This window comes from Augochlora pura, chromosome 10 (genome assembly GCF_028453695.1).
Source record: "Augochlora pura isolate Apur16 chromosome 10, APUR_v2.2.1, whole genome shotgun sequence".
Lineage (NCBI taxonomy): Eukaryota > Metazoa > Arthropoda > Insecta > Hymenoptera > Halictidae > Augochlora > Augochlora pura.
In genome coordinates this window covers 18,474,604-18,489,964 of record NC_135781.1, presented here as the reverse complement: position 1 = coordinate 18,489,964, position 15,361 = coordinate 18,474,604, and the positions used below count along the sequence as shown (strand labels likewise).

Sequence of the window (15,361 nt, the reverse complement as noted above, 5' to 3'; positions counted from 1 at the left end):
TGTTCGAGTGTCAACGTTACTCACTGCAAATAAATAGTAACTATATAAGAGTCTTTGTCGAGATGAACGACGCCGAGGGCGGGCGAGTTAATTCGTTCGAGGAAGACTACATTCCGCAAACGAGCGGATCCTAGTAAATCGCGAACACGGACGTGCAGGTGTAGACGATCCGGGAGGGTTTCAATTAATCGGATGAGCAGATGCGTTTTCGCGGCAGAGGAGTTAAGTTTCTCGCTGGCTGGAAATTCCACGGGAAAATGGGTCGAGCTTTGAAGACGCGGCTCCGCGTTTTATACGGCGATTGAAGCCTTTCAAAGCGGCCTTCCGTGAAAACTCGCGTGTAGGCGAGAAACAACAAATCTTCGGCTAACCGAAGCTCGGTAACGATCTCGGTGGTAGCAGCGCCACCGTGGAATAAAGGGACCCGAAATAACCATGGTCCGACTATTTCCGTACCGTGACCCATCAGCTGCTGAAACCGGTGGGCCTTTTGAATATGGTCGAGACCAACCATGCGGAATTTCCGGGCCGAAATTAAACGTCTATCGTGGGACAATCGCTGGAGTCGATCCTCTGTTTATCATTCCCGTTACCTTTGTCGGCCGAATCGCGGGAGAAACGAAAATCTTCGATCAACCTTTCACGCTATAGCCAGGAGTCGAACACGTGTACAGTGGCCTCTAGTACGCCGCATTTTATGGCAGAAAATTAATTCTTCACCTATTATATTTTAAAGAATCTTCTTTTCCGGTAAAAAAACATTTGCTCCTTTAAACAATACTTTTACTACGTACAGCTTTTTTATGACAAAACTAAGAAATTAAAAACGACACTAATTATTTCAATTATTCATTATAGAACATCAGAATGCAGATTGGTACTGTATTTCCATTCGTGAGAACAATTATATTGCAGTTATTTATTTTCGACATGCGTATCTTGTTATCAATGTATAAGAAATGCAAAACTAACAAGAGTTTTAAAAAAAATTGTTACAAATGATTGGTTATCGGTTGTCTTGTATGACAATTCTGAAGAACGTAATGTTCAAGTGCTTTCAGATATATCCAATGAACCTGACAACAAAATGATTCAGAAGTTTGTCAGTATTTACTTTTCTACAACATTTCGAAAACTAAGTGTTTATTGTAAATAATTAATATAATTTCAAATTTCTAACAGTAATATTATCTTTGACTTGTTAATATTATAGCTGATGTTGAGACGAATTCAACAACTTACTATACTATAAACTTAGTTCTTGATAACACTAAAATAATTTAGTGTTATCTTATTTAGAAGTATTAGAGGGGCAGTTATCATTTATAATTTATAATTCACTATTTATATTTCGCAATTTATATCTCACAATTTATAATTTACAATTTATGTTTCACGATTTATATTTCGCAATTTATAATTCACGATTTATATTTCACAATTTATAATTCACAATTTATAATTTATAATAATTTACTTTCATGTCCCTCTTAGCAATTCCAGCCGCTTTCCGTTATTCGACTCTTTCGTAATACTTCCGATGAAATGTATTGGAAAAACATTTTTGCGGAACCGAGTGTTCAATGGAGATCTTTCGTAGAAATTCTTTTCCGGATGAAATATTATTAAGACCTTGAAGAATTCTGCACAAGGAACTCTAAACATTACGCTTTTATGGCCGGCGGAAGACGAAGATAAGACAGCTGAAGCGTCAAATGATTCTCTGGGTGGTATGGTTGAGCAAGTTGTTAAGAGGGCAACGCTGACCTACCGCAAAACGCTGACCGTGACAGCTGTGAATCCGCAGCCTCTGCGCCCAGACACGTAGAAATTCCAGAGTTTTCGAATTCTTCGGAACACCGTTGCTGTCTCACCAAACAGTAACACGGACAGTTACGAGTGTTTTGAAAATAAACGGGATGGTAGATCGTGGGACTGGTGCGCCGATGCGAAACTCGGAAATTCGAAAAGCTTGCGTGCTTCATTATATTTGGAAAGCAAAATAATCGCCGGGAAGTTTCATGCGAATTCCTTCGATCAGGACTATAAACTCGGATTCCAGGATGTCTAAATCTTTGGACGAGAGATAAACAACTGCGGATTCATAACAAACTTGTATTGTGCTATCTCGAATAGCTTCGCAAACTTTGAACGATCGCGGCGAAATAACGCGTTGCGAATAAAACTCTGACCTCTTTATTACTAGTTGCACCGATCGAGATCGAGATCCTGACATAATATATTTAACACTAGAACTAGTCAAAATGACTGAATTCTGATTTTTTCTTTAATAATTCCCGATACCGTGAAAAATGTTTTTCACCGACATTTTTATTTTGAACTTCTTTATTCGAGCATATTTTGTCAACCGGCAATTTTACAACACCTGGGCGTAAGAACACATGTTAACTTGTTAATGTTTGCATCTACTGTCTTCGTAGAATTTTTTTATAATTGATGTTTGTTAATCGTTACAGCACATATGTTACAGATGTGGTAGTATATTATACATATATACATATATATTTTTGACGTTGTTTTCATTTCTTAATATCATATTTTATAATTCATTTTTAAGAGTCTACAATTTATAGCTATGAAGTTCTCAATAAATTGTTCAATGGTAACTTCTAACATATACAAACAAGTCATCTTCTGTAATACAATCTAGTGATTTTCCCCGGAGTTAACGCGCAGACAGATTTTCAAGATTCCCTCTAAATTAGTAAACAATTGAAAGTCCTATTGATAGCATGCAGCATGTAAAGTGTTAACAGTAACAATTATAATTGATTTTTATATAAAACGTATATTTAGATTGTGCTTTAAACAATTTGTATTGATTGGTTTTACTTTAAACAATAATTAATTACTGTTACATTCGTGTGAAGAACATTTTATCGGAAATGAAGTAATCGATGAAGCTAACAAAAATAAGAAACTGATCTGATCAACCGTATCTTTTATTATTATACAAACTCTATGCAAAATAAATGAAACTAAATAGAAAATCCTTTTTTTAGTGATTGCAATATATTACGAACAATACATTGACACTATCTTAATCTTTCAAACCTTTCACTATTTTACACAATTTTGCAATAAGTGCGTTTAGCAGTTCAGTTATTATCTTTTACTCAACCGCGTCTGTCGCATTTGCATGAAATACATTCTTGGTGCGTGACATGTCTATCGAAAGCGCATAAAATTGCACATAACAGAGCGTAACGCATTCGTTTGCAAAGAATCGATCGTTATAAGTAAGATATATTGTATGCAAAAGACACCGATGGTATTTCGAATGTAATTAATACATATTAATGATACCGCAGGTAGGTTTCCATTTGTCAGGTGGAAAGACACGAGTAAGACCGCTTTTATTATCAAGATCGCGGCTCAACTGTCTCTTATTACTGGATTAGAGTGCTTCGCGCGATCCGCAGTATCGCGACACGTATCATGATATATTAGATCCGTATTCTGACAATAGAAGCTGGATAATACTTTCAATTCATCAGGTAAATTCTAAAGGAGAGGAAACAAGAGCCGTATCTATTCCTAGTCTGAAGTGTTTCGAACGGTGAACTGTTTCGACTGACGAGTAAAAATATCCTCGTCGATCCATACGTTCTCGGACAGTGTCAGGGGAGTGTCGCGGTGGAAAATGTTACGTGAGAATTCAATATTCGATGTTCGCAAAACGGGCTGTTCACTTTCCTTCCTGGAATTTTTCCTTTTCTTTCGCGAACAAGGAGAAACCAGATCTTTCCTTGTCTCTTTGGACGTATCGACGGTGGGAGTGCGCGTTCACGGGACGATTCTAACTGTAGGGATCCGTATTAGGAGAAAATCCGACAGTCGGTTGCGCATATAAGGTATCGATTCATAGGCAGTGAAGCTACCTGTAAAAGCAACAGCAATGAGACATTATTGCGAAATTGAAATTTAGAAAGGAGGCTAGAGAAAGTTCCCTTGGTCCCGATACGATACATGGTTTATTGTCAAGACAAGTGGCAGACGCGAAACGTAAATAAGAAGATATCATCGTTTTAAAGTCGAATCATAAAACTGCATTCTCTGGGACAGTTCAGTGAACAATTCAGTATTCTAGCTTCCGTCTACAAAATTTCAGAATATTCATTTGTTTATTAGCTGTATTTGATCTGTATATTCGTCATAACTGGACTGAGGATTTTATGCATTTATGGCGAAATGGGATAGTTGCAATTTTGACTAGATGTAGAAGTTTGTTTTAAACTCATTAACGTTATCGAAGGGAGAATTTGTTATTTAGTTTATATGTATCGCAATTGATGAAGACAATTTCTGTTTTGATATTCCTTATTAAATTATATATTTTATAAAAATGTGATATTTAGCATTATATTTTACCGAAGGGGTTAGGACACGCCCTTTAAGATTTCAATTGGGCACACCCAGATTTCAATAGGACTACCTTAAGTATCAATTATTTCCTAAGTTCAGTCAGACTTCCTCTATAAACATTATAAAAATGATTTGGTAAAAATAGACGTATATAAAAGATCGGTTAAACAATAGTTAAGAGTGTTAAACAAAATATGAAGAAAATCAAACGTATGCAGTAACTTGCATACTTGTCAAAGAGATCTATACAGCTAATTGGTTAATTTTAATTATAATTTAGTTTATAACTTTACGTGGCTGGGAAAATTTTGAAAAAATTTTGTATAAGCAGTAAACATCGAAATATTTGCATAGGTAAATACTATTTCGTTTAATGTTTAAGTCATAAGAAAACACTAGTCACTATTTACACTCGGTTGTAAGTATAGAACATAATATACTAAAAATAAGACACGCAAATTTCGAAACTAAATATATTTCACAAGTGGCTCGTTATAATCTATTCAAATAATTTATTATAATAATATTAACACTTCTACGAAATTCATTAAATAATACATTCCAAAAGTGTAGTCTATTTAAAGGAAACAACGTAAATCAATAACTTAATTTCCAGTTATTTATATAGAAAATGAACGTCTTATGTTATCGAAGAAAGTACTATGGAACTAGATAGTTTTTTGAAGTATTAAATCATGAAAATTTATAACTATACCAACATATTTATAAATTACCAAATACTTATTTGAAAATATGCCGTTTAAATATATCTATGAGGAAAAAGGGTATATGATACTTATACGAGTTTGGTACAATGTCGTAGTGTTGAAGACGCTTGCTTGCTTCTATTCACACTTTATTAAGTGCGTCAAAGTAAGTAAGTTAAGCCAAAGATTATTGTATACATAGTGTAAATAATAAATAGTTTATTTATTATTTTAAATCAGAAGTGGGATACACGAGACCTCAAGAATGAGTGACCAAGGAAAATCTTTTCCAGGAAATAGTGTAGCTGTTTTGTCAGATGTTGATGATAAATACAACACAAATTTGTCTAACAACGTATATGTTAAATATTTGTTCCTAATTATGTCAAAGAGCAAAACCTTAATGTGACCGCCAAATGTGTTGCTTAATCAAAAATAATGTTTGGAAATTAAAAAGTATAAGTCCTTAAAGTGGCCATGGAAAGAAGAAGAAAGATAAATAAAATGAATCAAATTCATATTAGTGTCGAAGGTAGTGATCTTTTCGCTTAATAAATGTAATGTATTGGGCGTTATGTATTCCGTTATCGTGCATAATAATTTTCTGGTAAACGCCAATACATGTTCGGTAACGCAACCTGGAGTTTGTATGATCAGGATTGTAGAGACGGCCTTGTCGGTGAAATAAAAATAATTAGACATTTATATAATCTGTTTTACTTTTCCTACGTTGTAGATTAGAAATTAACCTAGTAAAAAAAAAGAAAAAAACAGCTTAAACGTTATAGACGGCTGTCAGTCAGGCTGTCAGTATTAATCAATATCTTAGTCGATGTAACATTTTTTAAATAAACAAAGGAATATAGGAGCAACCGGGGCGATCGACAAGAGCGAAGTAGAACTACTTTGACTGCAGAAAAGAGCGAATATATTAAAGGTTAAACCAAAGATTATTGTGTGTTCTGTATAAATAATAACTCATTTTTTCAGAATATATATATTACATATGAAGACGTATATCAACATTTTTTCTTTATAACTTTATGTCTTTATATTATAACTTTACACCACCGTCATTCTAATGCAGTGGTATGAAAACGTTCTTCGATCATTATTTCTGTGTTTGTATCCGTTGCGTAAAACGAGTATTACTATTACTTTTCCTTCAACAGGATCTAAGCGTGATCCCCCAGCAATGCATAGGTATTTCGCAATGCTAATTCCGTCGACGGTCGAGGTTCCAGGAATCCAAGGATGCACCGAACGGCACGGCGGCCACGGTGATCCGACATTATCGTTCCGTTAAGAGGCCGTCGTTTTGCTCCTGCCGTGGATCGTTGTACGCCGATATCAGGTGAAAGTCCTAAAGTCTACGACCGGTTACGCCGAAACCCGTTGCAGGTGCATGTATGCATCAGCGCCTCGGTACCGGTGCATCCGAGAAGAAGGTCACGAGCGGATGCATTCCGGGAGTCGTTTCGATCGTCCTTCCACTCTGGCAAGGTCGTTTACAGGAGCGCCCGATAAATTGACGAAGACGACGACCGGGAAAAAAAAGGATTACGAACGAGGGAGAAAACGAGTCCTCCGATCTGTTATGAGGGACCCCCTTTTCGGCCAGGAGCCGGCGCATCATCGGTTGCATTCGATTATCGGCCATTCAGACACTTTTTTGGTACACTTTAACGCTCGCGTGACTTCGGACCTCGGACGATCGACTTTCTTCGACGAGGATCGGAAATATATTAGTTTCGTATTATTTATTATTTGGCAGAAACGGACCAGATGGCCTCTTGATTTTTCTACAAAAATTCAGCACGATAATAGAGATAGTAATAATAACAGAATATTAATAAAAATGGACACAATATGGTCACATTATACAAAGAAAACAGAGAATAAAGTAAACAAACAACATATTACTTCAAAAATATAATACAAATTACTTTAATAATTAAAATACTGATTATCTTCTACACGATGTATAATACAATAGTATTTTTTAACAAGATATCATCTTGTAGCTGATTTAAAGCAGTTTAGATTTCAATAAATTGTCATTGCTATTTTCGATTTGAAAACAAATTGTTTAAATGAAATTATAAAAATTAGTTTTTACTTTCTAAATATATATTTGATATTTATATTTCATACGTATAAAGTTTGATGAAATACTCGCAGTAAACAATTATAATTTCCAAATTGATTTTTATACGAACACAATCGTTCCACGGTTACTTAAAGAAAGCTGTATAATAAACATTCGTTTCCATTAGAGATCGAAGACTGTTGAAAATCAAAAGTTATCATCTGTCAAATATAGGGAATTTCTTAAATTTGTCACGTATCGAACAATATTACTCTTTTTATATATCATTGTTAGTAATGAGTAAAAAATGTATAATTTCTTCTTAGGGAAGTATGATCTTTATAATATGAAAAGACTGAGCAAAATTGTGGAACACAATGAGTAGGACATTTCAAAGAATATGTGGAGTTCTATTATTTGAAATATTGTACTTTCAAAACACTCAACTTTAAATGTTCGTAGTAATTAAAATTTGTATTCAATATCATCAATTTTTTCGTATCTGAAGTGCATAGACCTTTTTAAAGTAATATAAAATGAATAATAAATATAAAGATATTGAATTTTTCGTTTAAAAAAATGTCATTGTATGCTTCAAACCGGACCATTGGGGATCAGGTCTATTTAAATGTGGATTACTACTAATTTAAATTTTCAAAGGTTTTATTAAAGTATATGGGGGGGGGGGGGGGGGGAGAAAAATGGGAGTTGGGAGGGAAGGTACTGGATATTGTGGAGGAATACAAATACTTAGGATTTTCGCTTTCATCCAAGAATAAGGTCGCGAAACAAGCGGGAAGGATAGTGGGGAAAGCTAAAATTGCAATCAATGCAGCATGGGGGGTAATGAAGCGGGCGAGAATAAATAGTCTGAGAAGAAGATTATTCCTGTTGGATACCTTGGGAAAATCTGTCCTAATGTACGGGGTTGAAATTTTGGGGGTGGTGGAAAAGGGCGGAAATTGAGAAAGTGGGGGGAAGGATTGTGAAAGGAGCGTTGGGCTTAAGGTTGAACACGCCGAACTACATATGGAAGTCAGAGGCAGGAAGGGTAAACCTACAGGTTGAGTCGAGAAGAAGGGCGGCAGATTACATGATGAGAGTATGGAAGATGAATCAAGAAAGGTTACCAAAGATTTGTTTAAAGGAGGAGCTGAGGGGATGGAAGAATGGCAACCCTACGAATTGGATGAAAGAGGTGGAGGAAGCATTCAAAGAAGTGGGAGACGGGGAAACGCTAGAACTAATATGGAATGGAGGAAACGAAGATAAAGTAAGAAAGAATATACTGAAGGGTGGAAGAATGCTGAAGGAGCAAGGATGGCAGAGAGATTGGGGAAAATAGAGAAGTCTAGGTTTTGTAGGGAGTACAAAGAGTGGAAGTTTGGATTAGGCCAAGAGGAGTACTGGGAAGATAGTGGGATACCAGGGTGGAAAAATGAAACTTGGGCAAGACTAAGGTGTGGGAGCGTAGGCAGAGAGAAGAGCAAAGGAATTAAAGCCACCAAATGAGGATTTAAACCAAAACAGAGGAGGAATCCATTTCCCATATTTGGGAATGTAAGGGTTTTGAAGAAGTAGGGTACACAGAAGTGTTCAGGAAAGCGAGAGGTTTAATAAAGGAAAACAGGGGGAATTGGCAAGAGCTTCTGCTAGGGGAAGTAAAAAGCAAATTGGTATGGCACACCAAAGAATTTGAAAGAATCTCGCGATTGGAGGTGGGAGAAAGGGAAGAAGAAGGCTGAGAAAGAATGAAGGAGTCAGTGGATGCAATAAGTTACAATAGTTTTAAATTGTACAGTATTGTTATAGATCCTTTAGCTAAAATGCAAGGAGTGTGTTTAAATATTAAATAAATAAATATTACAGTATATCGAAGAACTAGCGTTTCTAGAAGAAGTACCTTAAAAAGTGTGTTAGTAAAAATAGATAAACAAAATTGTAAATGACCTTAAGTATAGCCAGTTATGTTTTCGTCAGAAAGTTCAAGTTGACCTAATCTAACCTCGAGCTGGAACAGTTAAACTAACAGAGTACAAGTATTATGGTAGTTACACGCGTCTGCTTTTTAAAACATCTGTCGAGGTTATCTGCATAAGTACTCATCTCTATTTTTATCCTTCGACATCCGGCTGACAGTTACACATGTGTATAAACACTCGACTTCCGAAAAATGCATATCTCGATTAACTTGGAAATGAATTTAACCTCCTATAGACTCGTTTAACTTTCAGATCACCTACTAATATATCAACATTTTATCAAGTAATTTTAGTTTCCAATAAGATAACGCATACGTCTGAATTATATAAAGTCTCTGAGATAATCAGTAACAATATTCATGACGATTATTGGCAGTACCATTAACCTGAAACGTCAAAATAAATGTTTTGCAAGTTGTCTGAAGATAAGCACTGTTGAGGTGCGCGCGGTGTCGTCCGAAAGTGACTCGGCTTCGCGGTTGTAAGGCGCGAAGTTTTCTGTAGAAGAATGTACGGCACTCGACAAGGCACGGTAGTTTGACGAATTAACGAGGAACTACCTAGATATATTTAAGATATTGTTGTGTGTGTTTTCCCGTAGTCTCCTTGGGAGACGTTCGTTCGTATGTTAGCGGTGTGCCGAAGTATGGAGACCGATGTGTCTCGTTGGACGTTTTGAAGAAGAGTGTGTTTCGACGAATCGTTCGATCGTCGAACTCGGGATTCGTCTGGGGGTGTGGGCGTTTCTGCTTTTTGGGGGTTTCCTCGAGAACTTGCATTTCGTTATGATAGAAGGGCACTGATTGCGGTATATATGTATATACCACGGTTGCGGTACCGAAATACCATATTACCTCAACGATTATTTTTCAAATAATGTATTTCGATAAAGCCCGGGCTAGTCTAAGTTATGGTCTCGTGCCCTATGGAAAACACCGGTGAAGTACAAAACTTTTGAAAATTTATAATTTTATTCGCGGAAGTGCGCTATTGGCTATAAAATTAACTCTTCCTAGTAAAACATTTCAATTGTAATGGTCAAAACAACATCTATCATTCTTTTGATAGAATTCAAAGTATTTTATACATTTAAATAGACCTGACTCATTAATTAAGACTTCGGTGGACATTTATGCTTGAACTTTCAGATTTCTGGTTAGTGTAAGCGAAGCCTTGATCTTGATATTTGGAGTCGAATTTTCTCTAATTGCTTCTTTGACAAGTAAATCTAATTTTTCATTACTAATCTTGATAATTCAAGTATTGAGAAAGTTGGCTTTTGCGTTGACTTGATTACACTTTGAGAGTCGGTGAATATGATGAAGTCCATGTCATTATAAAGGGTGTCCCAAAAGTCACGCAAGAAGTAATTTGGATAGAAAACACAGATTTATAATTAAAAATTCTAAATTTTTTATTGATTTATATAGTATACAGTATAGGGTTATGTATGGAATAGCATATCGGGTAAATGGCCTCCAAGACTTTGCTGACACATACGCACTCTTTTGTTGAAATTTTCTATGATTGTTTTGCATAGATGTGGCTGAATTTCGTTGATACAGAGCTCAATTTCTTCCTTCAAGGCGTGGGTGGTCGTGGGCTTGTTGATATAAACCTTAGACTTTAAAAAACCCCAAAGAAAAAAATCTAACGGCGTTAAATCGCATGATCTGGGCGGCCAATTCTGATCACCAAAACGGGAAATTACACGACCAGGAAATGACTCATGCAGTAATTGAATTGTTTCTCGGGCTGTATGGCATGTGGCACCGTCTTGTTGAAACCACATGCCGTCCACATCCATATCTTGCAATTTTGGCACAAAAAACTGGATTATCATGTCGCGATAGCGAGCACCATTAACCGTTATTGCCTGACCAGCTGCATTTTCGAAGAAGAATGGTCCGATGATGCCTCCGACCCAAAATCCGCACCAAACAGTTACACGTTGTGGATGCATTTGTTTTTCAACAATCACTTGTGGATTTTCTGAACCCCAAATGCGACAATTTTGTCGATTAACAAAGCCATCAAGATGAAAATGAGCCTCATGTTGTTGCGAACTGTTGCTGCGAAACTTTCATTATTTGAAAAATATTGCTCAACAATAAAAATGCGTTGTTCTTTTGTGTAGCGCTCCATCTTTAATAACCCTGAACTGTCAGCTGTCATTCTGTATTTTTTTTTTGGTTGGCAACACTTTACCGCACAAATGGCACCAAATTCAAATCTTGCGTGACTTTTGGGACACCCTTTATAAGTTGGTAATATCCAGTGCTCGGTTAATGACGCAGCATTTTGTTGTAAATTCATGTAAATATGTAAACTAATGTTTTGGGAAATATTTAGTTATGGGCAGTATGTTGCAGCATACTGATTGACAGTTTTTTATGATCATCGGTATATGTATATTGTAACTGCATTTGGAGCTTCGGATTAGATTAAATAACATTTTTTAAAGGCACATTGGGGTCAGAAGATTCTTGCAATGCTTGACTTAAGTAAATATCACAAAGTGGTATATTAAATAATATGCTATAGTCTGTAATAAAAAATAGAATGTTTTTCAGTAGTCTCTAGGTTTAAAGTAGTCTTTAATTTGTGCCGAGCACATTAGAGCCTACAAAACTCGCACCCTGGAGCACTAAATCAACCTGGAAAATGTTATTTCTATACAATTCCGGAGAAGCAGCTGGCGTTCGAGTTTCCCTCAATGCGAGCGTCAGCAATTAACCGCGGAGCTTCGACACGAACTGCTGTTTAGTGACAAAATAACAAGGAGGGTAAGGCAACAATTAACTAACATCGTTATTGCGTTCGGTAAATAGCGTGGCAATTATCCTGCGAGGCTCCGGTCCCATCCCTCGGAGTGCAACGATCCTGTCCACGTGCAGAGCATCGTTTACAGGCTATCGAGTGGAACACTGGTGTCTTATAAATCATTTCTTGCCTCAATCTCGAATGGCTCGCTTCTCACGGGCCGGCTATTAGCCGTTTTGTTCGGTTCTCGAGGCTCGTTCCTTATTTTCTCCAGGACCCCGTGCAACCTCCACGGCTTTCCGGTCACGTTTCCAACGGCTACCGGACACGCTGTCCTTCGCCGATTCTGAGTAGCCGTCTCGGTGTGCATCGGTGAGGTCCTAGAGACTGGCGTGCTCCGGTGGGGTCCTAGGATAGTCCGTAGCGCATCTTTCCCAGCGATCGGCCTGAAAACTCGTTCTGACGCGCGCCGCGCACCGCGGGACGCTGCGCTCGCTCGCTCGCTCGCTTGGCCGCGGCCGGCACAGTTTTCTTGCGCCCAGTATCCGCTCAAGTGTTGATCGCTTGTTGCTGAACCAGTTCGGGACACGTTGCCTGTCCTTTTTCCACTGGCGAAGCTTGGGCCAGTTGAAACTGATCAAGCGTCGCCGATGATTTAGCGAGCACGCGGAGGAAATAATGCGAATACTTCCGGTGTCACCGTGGTTGCCTAATTCTCGCTGTTTATGAAGAACCTTGCCTATCATATAGTATTCGATTTCAAGCAGGCGCACTGTGAGATCGTTCGTGTCTCACTCTTCGCTACCTCCGCGAAGGAAACCATCTCGCTCGAATTTTCTTGATTTTTTCAAAGAATTGTTGTTAACGGTCCTTAAAAGCTTGCGATTTCGGATGAACAGGTAAAAAATGCGAGTGTTACAGACAGTTGGTTAATGGTCTGATTTAGCATTTCTTTGTTATTAGAAACGAAGAAATTACTAAAAAAACAAAATATCAGTTTCTGTCAGTTGTAATGAGTTTTTGTGAAACAGCGGACAACGTTTTGATAAACACAGTTTCGAGAAAAACGTACGCTGGCTGTCGCCGGCCAAAGGGTTAATTTCACATGTATCTGAGTCATAGCAACATCAAGGGTACATCATCCAGTATCATTTTTCAAGGAAATTTTGAGTATACAAAGGACCTAAATGCAATTGTCTTTCGAGCAGTTCAAAAGCGCCCGCTTCAAGTATCTATGTCTCAGTCAATTCTACGAATGCCATGAAATGGCTATGCAAACATCTTTTCAGTGATTCAAACTTCAAGATAATGCAATAAAAAAATTTCTTAGCTCTTACTTTCGATTATAGAAGACCTCCTTCAGAATTCAAATTTACAGTAGTGCAAATAATTTGGCGACTGTAAGGAATAACGCCGCATATCAAAATTTTAACACATTTTACTTGAACTATTTAAGTTGATGCACTCATTGAATGTAGGACTGCGTATAGCAGCTACATATTTAGCAGCAAAGCATCGCGAAAGCACATTCGATAGACTCAGAAGAATTGTGCAGCTTGAAGTATTAGTGATTAGAATTTTGAGTGATTAGAGCAATATATCGAAAGTGAAAACACGTGACATGTAGTGTTCTTCCCTGCAACCACAGAATATACTGGGTGTTTATTTTAGTTTGCACGTTGCAATATCTCCGTTATTTTTGCTGTTATATACGAATCTATCAGGACAATTTGGTATCAAAGCCACGAATACTACTAAACTCATGTTTTTCTCAAGATTATTTGTTGTATACTGAATTAACACTTAAATGTACTTTATTGAGCATTAATTATTTACACTTTAGAACATTCGCGTATCCAGTAAAATAAATTACAATAATGTATGACAGAACTACGGAGATACAGAAAAAGTAATGTTAGTGAATATACGAGGTGGTCACCTTACAGTCCGGTTTCTGCTTTAGAACTGAAAATGCCCATGTCGACTGGGGCCTCCGACGCCAACGACTCGCCCTCATAAAGAGCCATAAAACAATTCGATGGGTCTGTTTTCAATCGTTTGTCGTCGTTGATACTCCAATGATATTTGTTTTCAAGTATTGCTCATTGTAATTTCTTGCATACTAGTCCCTATGAAAACATAGATCATAATGTTCTTAACTATGAACTAAACAAAGTTCTCCTGACACATTTTTTTATATCGGTAAAAATAACGAAGATATTTTTACATAGTAAGTTTTATATTTTCAGTGATGTTTAAACAAGATTTAATAAAGTAACATATTTTTGTATTTCTACATTAGAAGTAATAGAAAATAGAAATATACAAATACGATATCTTGTTAGTTTTCGTTTAAATGTCAGTAACAATGTAAAAGTTACGTTAAGTCCATAATTATGCATATCACTGTATTTCTTCGAAAACAATTTCTTACTTTTGTAGTTAAAAGGATTTTCTGATACAATTACACAATTACATGCCAATTGAACATTTCAGCATGCAACAATCAGCACTAGAGACAACAATCACTCAAGAGAGAACCCCTTAGCATTGACTAAAATAATTGACACACTTGAAACACATGCTTTTGTAATGAGAACGAAAACCAAGACAAAACAAGTTATCAAATATCTAATCAGCAGAGTACTAATGTTCATGTAAATTCGCGTTTTTAAATATTAAACAGCAAACATACAAACCGAATAGCAATGCGTAACTTGAATCGGTTTTAACGAAATCTATAATTTAGCTTCGTGGAAATATTTCTGTCATGAATCTCATTCCTTAAAAGATAATGGAACTGGACAGGTGTTTACTACGGCAAAATAAAGTTATTGCAACAACCAGACTTCTCGTTCTTCCTAACTCGCAAACACGAAGTTTCTATTCCAGAATGTCGGAAGCGGGCGGCGGCAGAAGCAGTAACTTTTAGCTACCACAACGAAACAAGTCAATTTCTTTTTTCCCCGAGAAAAAGGCCGAAATAAAAAAGAACTGTTCCTTGTCTAGCCATATCCTTGCTCGTGAAACCTGTTAATGACCAGTTTCCAGCTCCTGAACCTGCCTCGGCTACATTTAAGCACCTGCCTGGCTCGCAGTTTCCGCCTGTCGATCACTACGTCGCGTCGTTGTGTCGAAACCTTCCCAGTTCTTTCGTTCAACTTCGATTCGAATGGCGGACGAAATGAATGAGAAACAGACATTTTCATTTAACTGTATATCATATTATGCGTCCTTCCTTTTTCATCTCGTCGCTCTTCTCTCGCGGAGTAAAGCGTTAATTATCTGAATCACGATTATCCGAATCAGCCTTCCGTCACAGCTACCTGCACAGTTAGTCATCCGGAATACAATAAAAAATTGGAGAATACTTTCGAACGTTTATTTCGGTATCATTAACTTTATATATACAATTGCTGTGCATTATATGTATG

The 15,361-nt window shown here is 37.0% G+C and overlaps 2 protein-coding genes across 4 annotated transcripts in view; both read right to left on the bottom strand.

Annotated features, from left to right (window-relative positions):
• The window catches only part of Smash (smallish), a 324,377-nt gene that overhangs the window by 172,175 nt on the left and 136,841 nt on the right, over positions 1–15,361 (bottom strand). The window lies entirely within an intron of this gene.
• LOC144476625 (uncharacterized) overlaps positions 10,609–15,361 on the bottom strand; it is a 32,353-nt gene continuing 27,600 nt past the window's right edge. The window contains exon 2 of the mRNA XM_078193756.1: positions 10,609–11,156. Coding sequence (XP_078049882.1) covers positions 10,609–11,156 — 548 coding nt within the window. The remainder of the gene's footprint in view (positions 11,157–15,361) is intronic.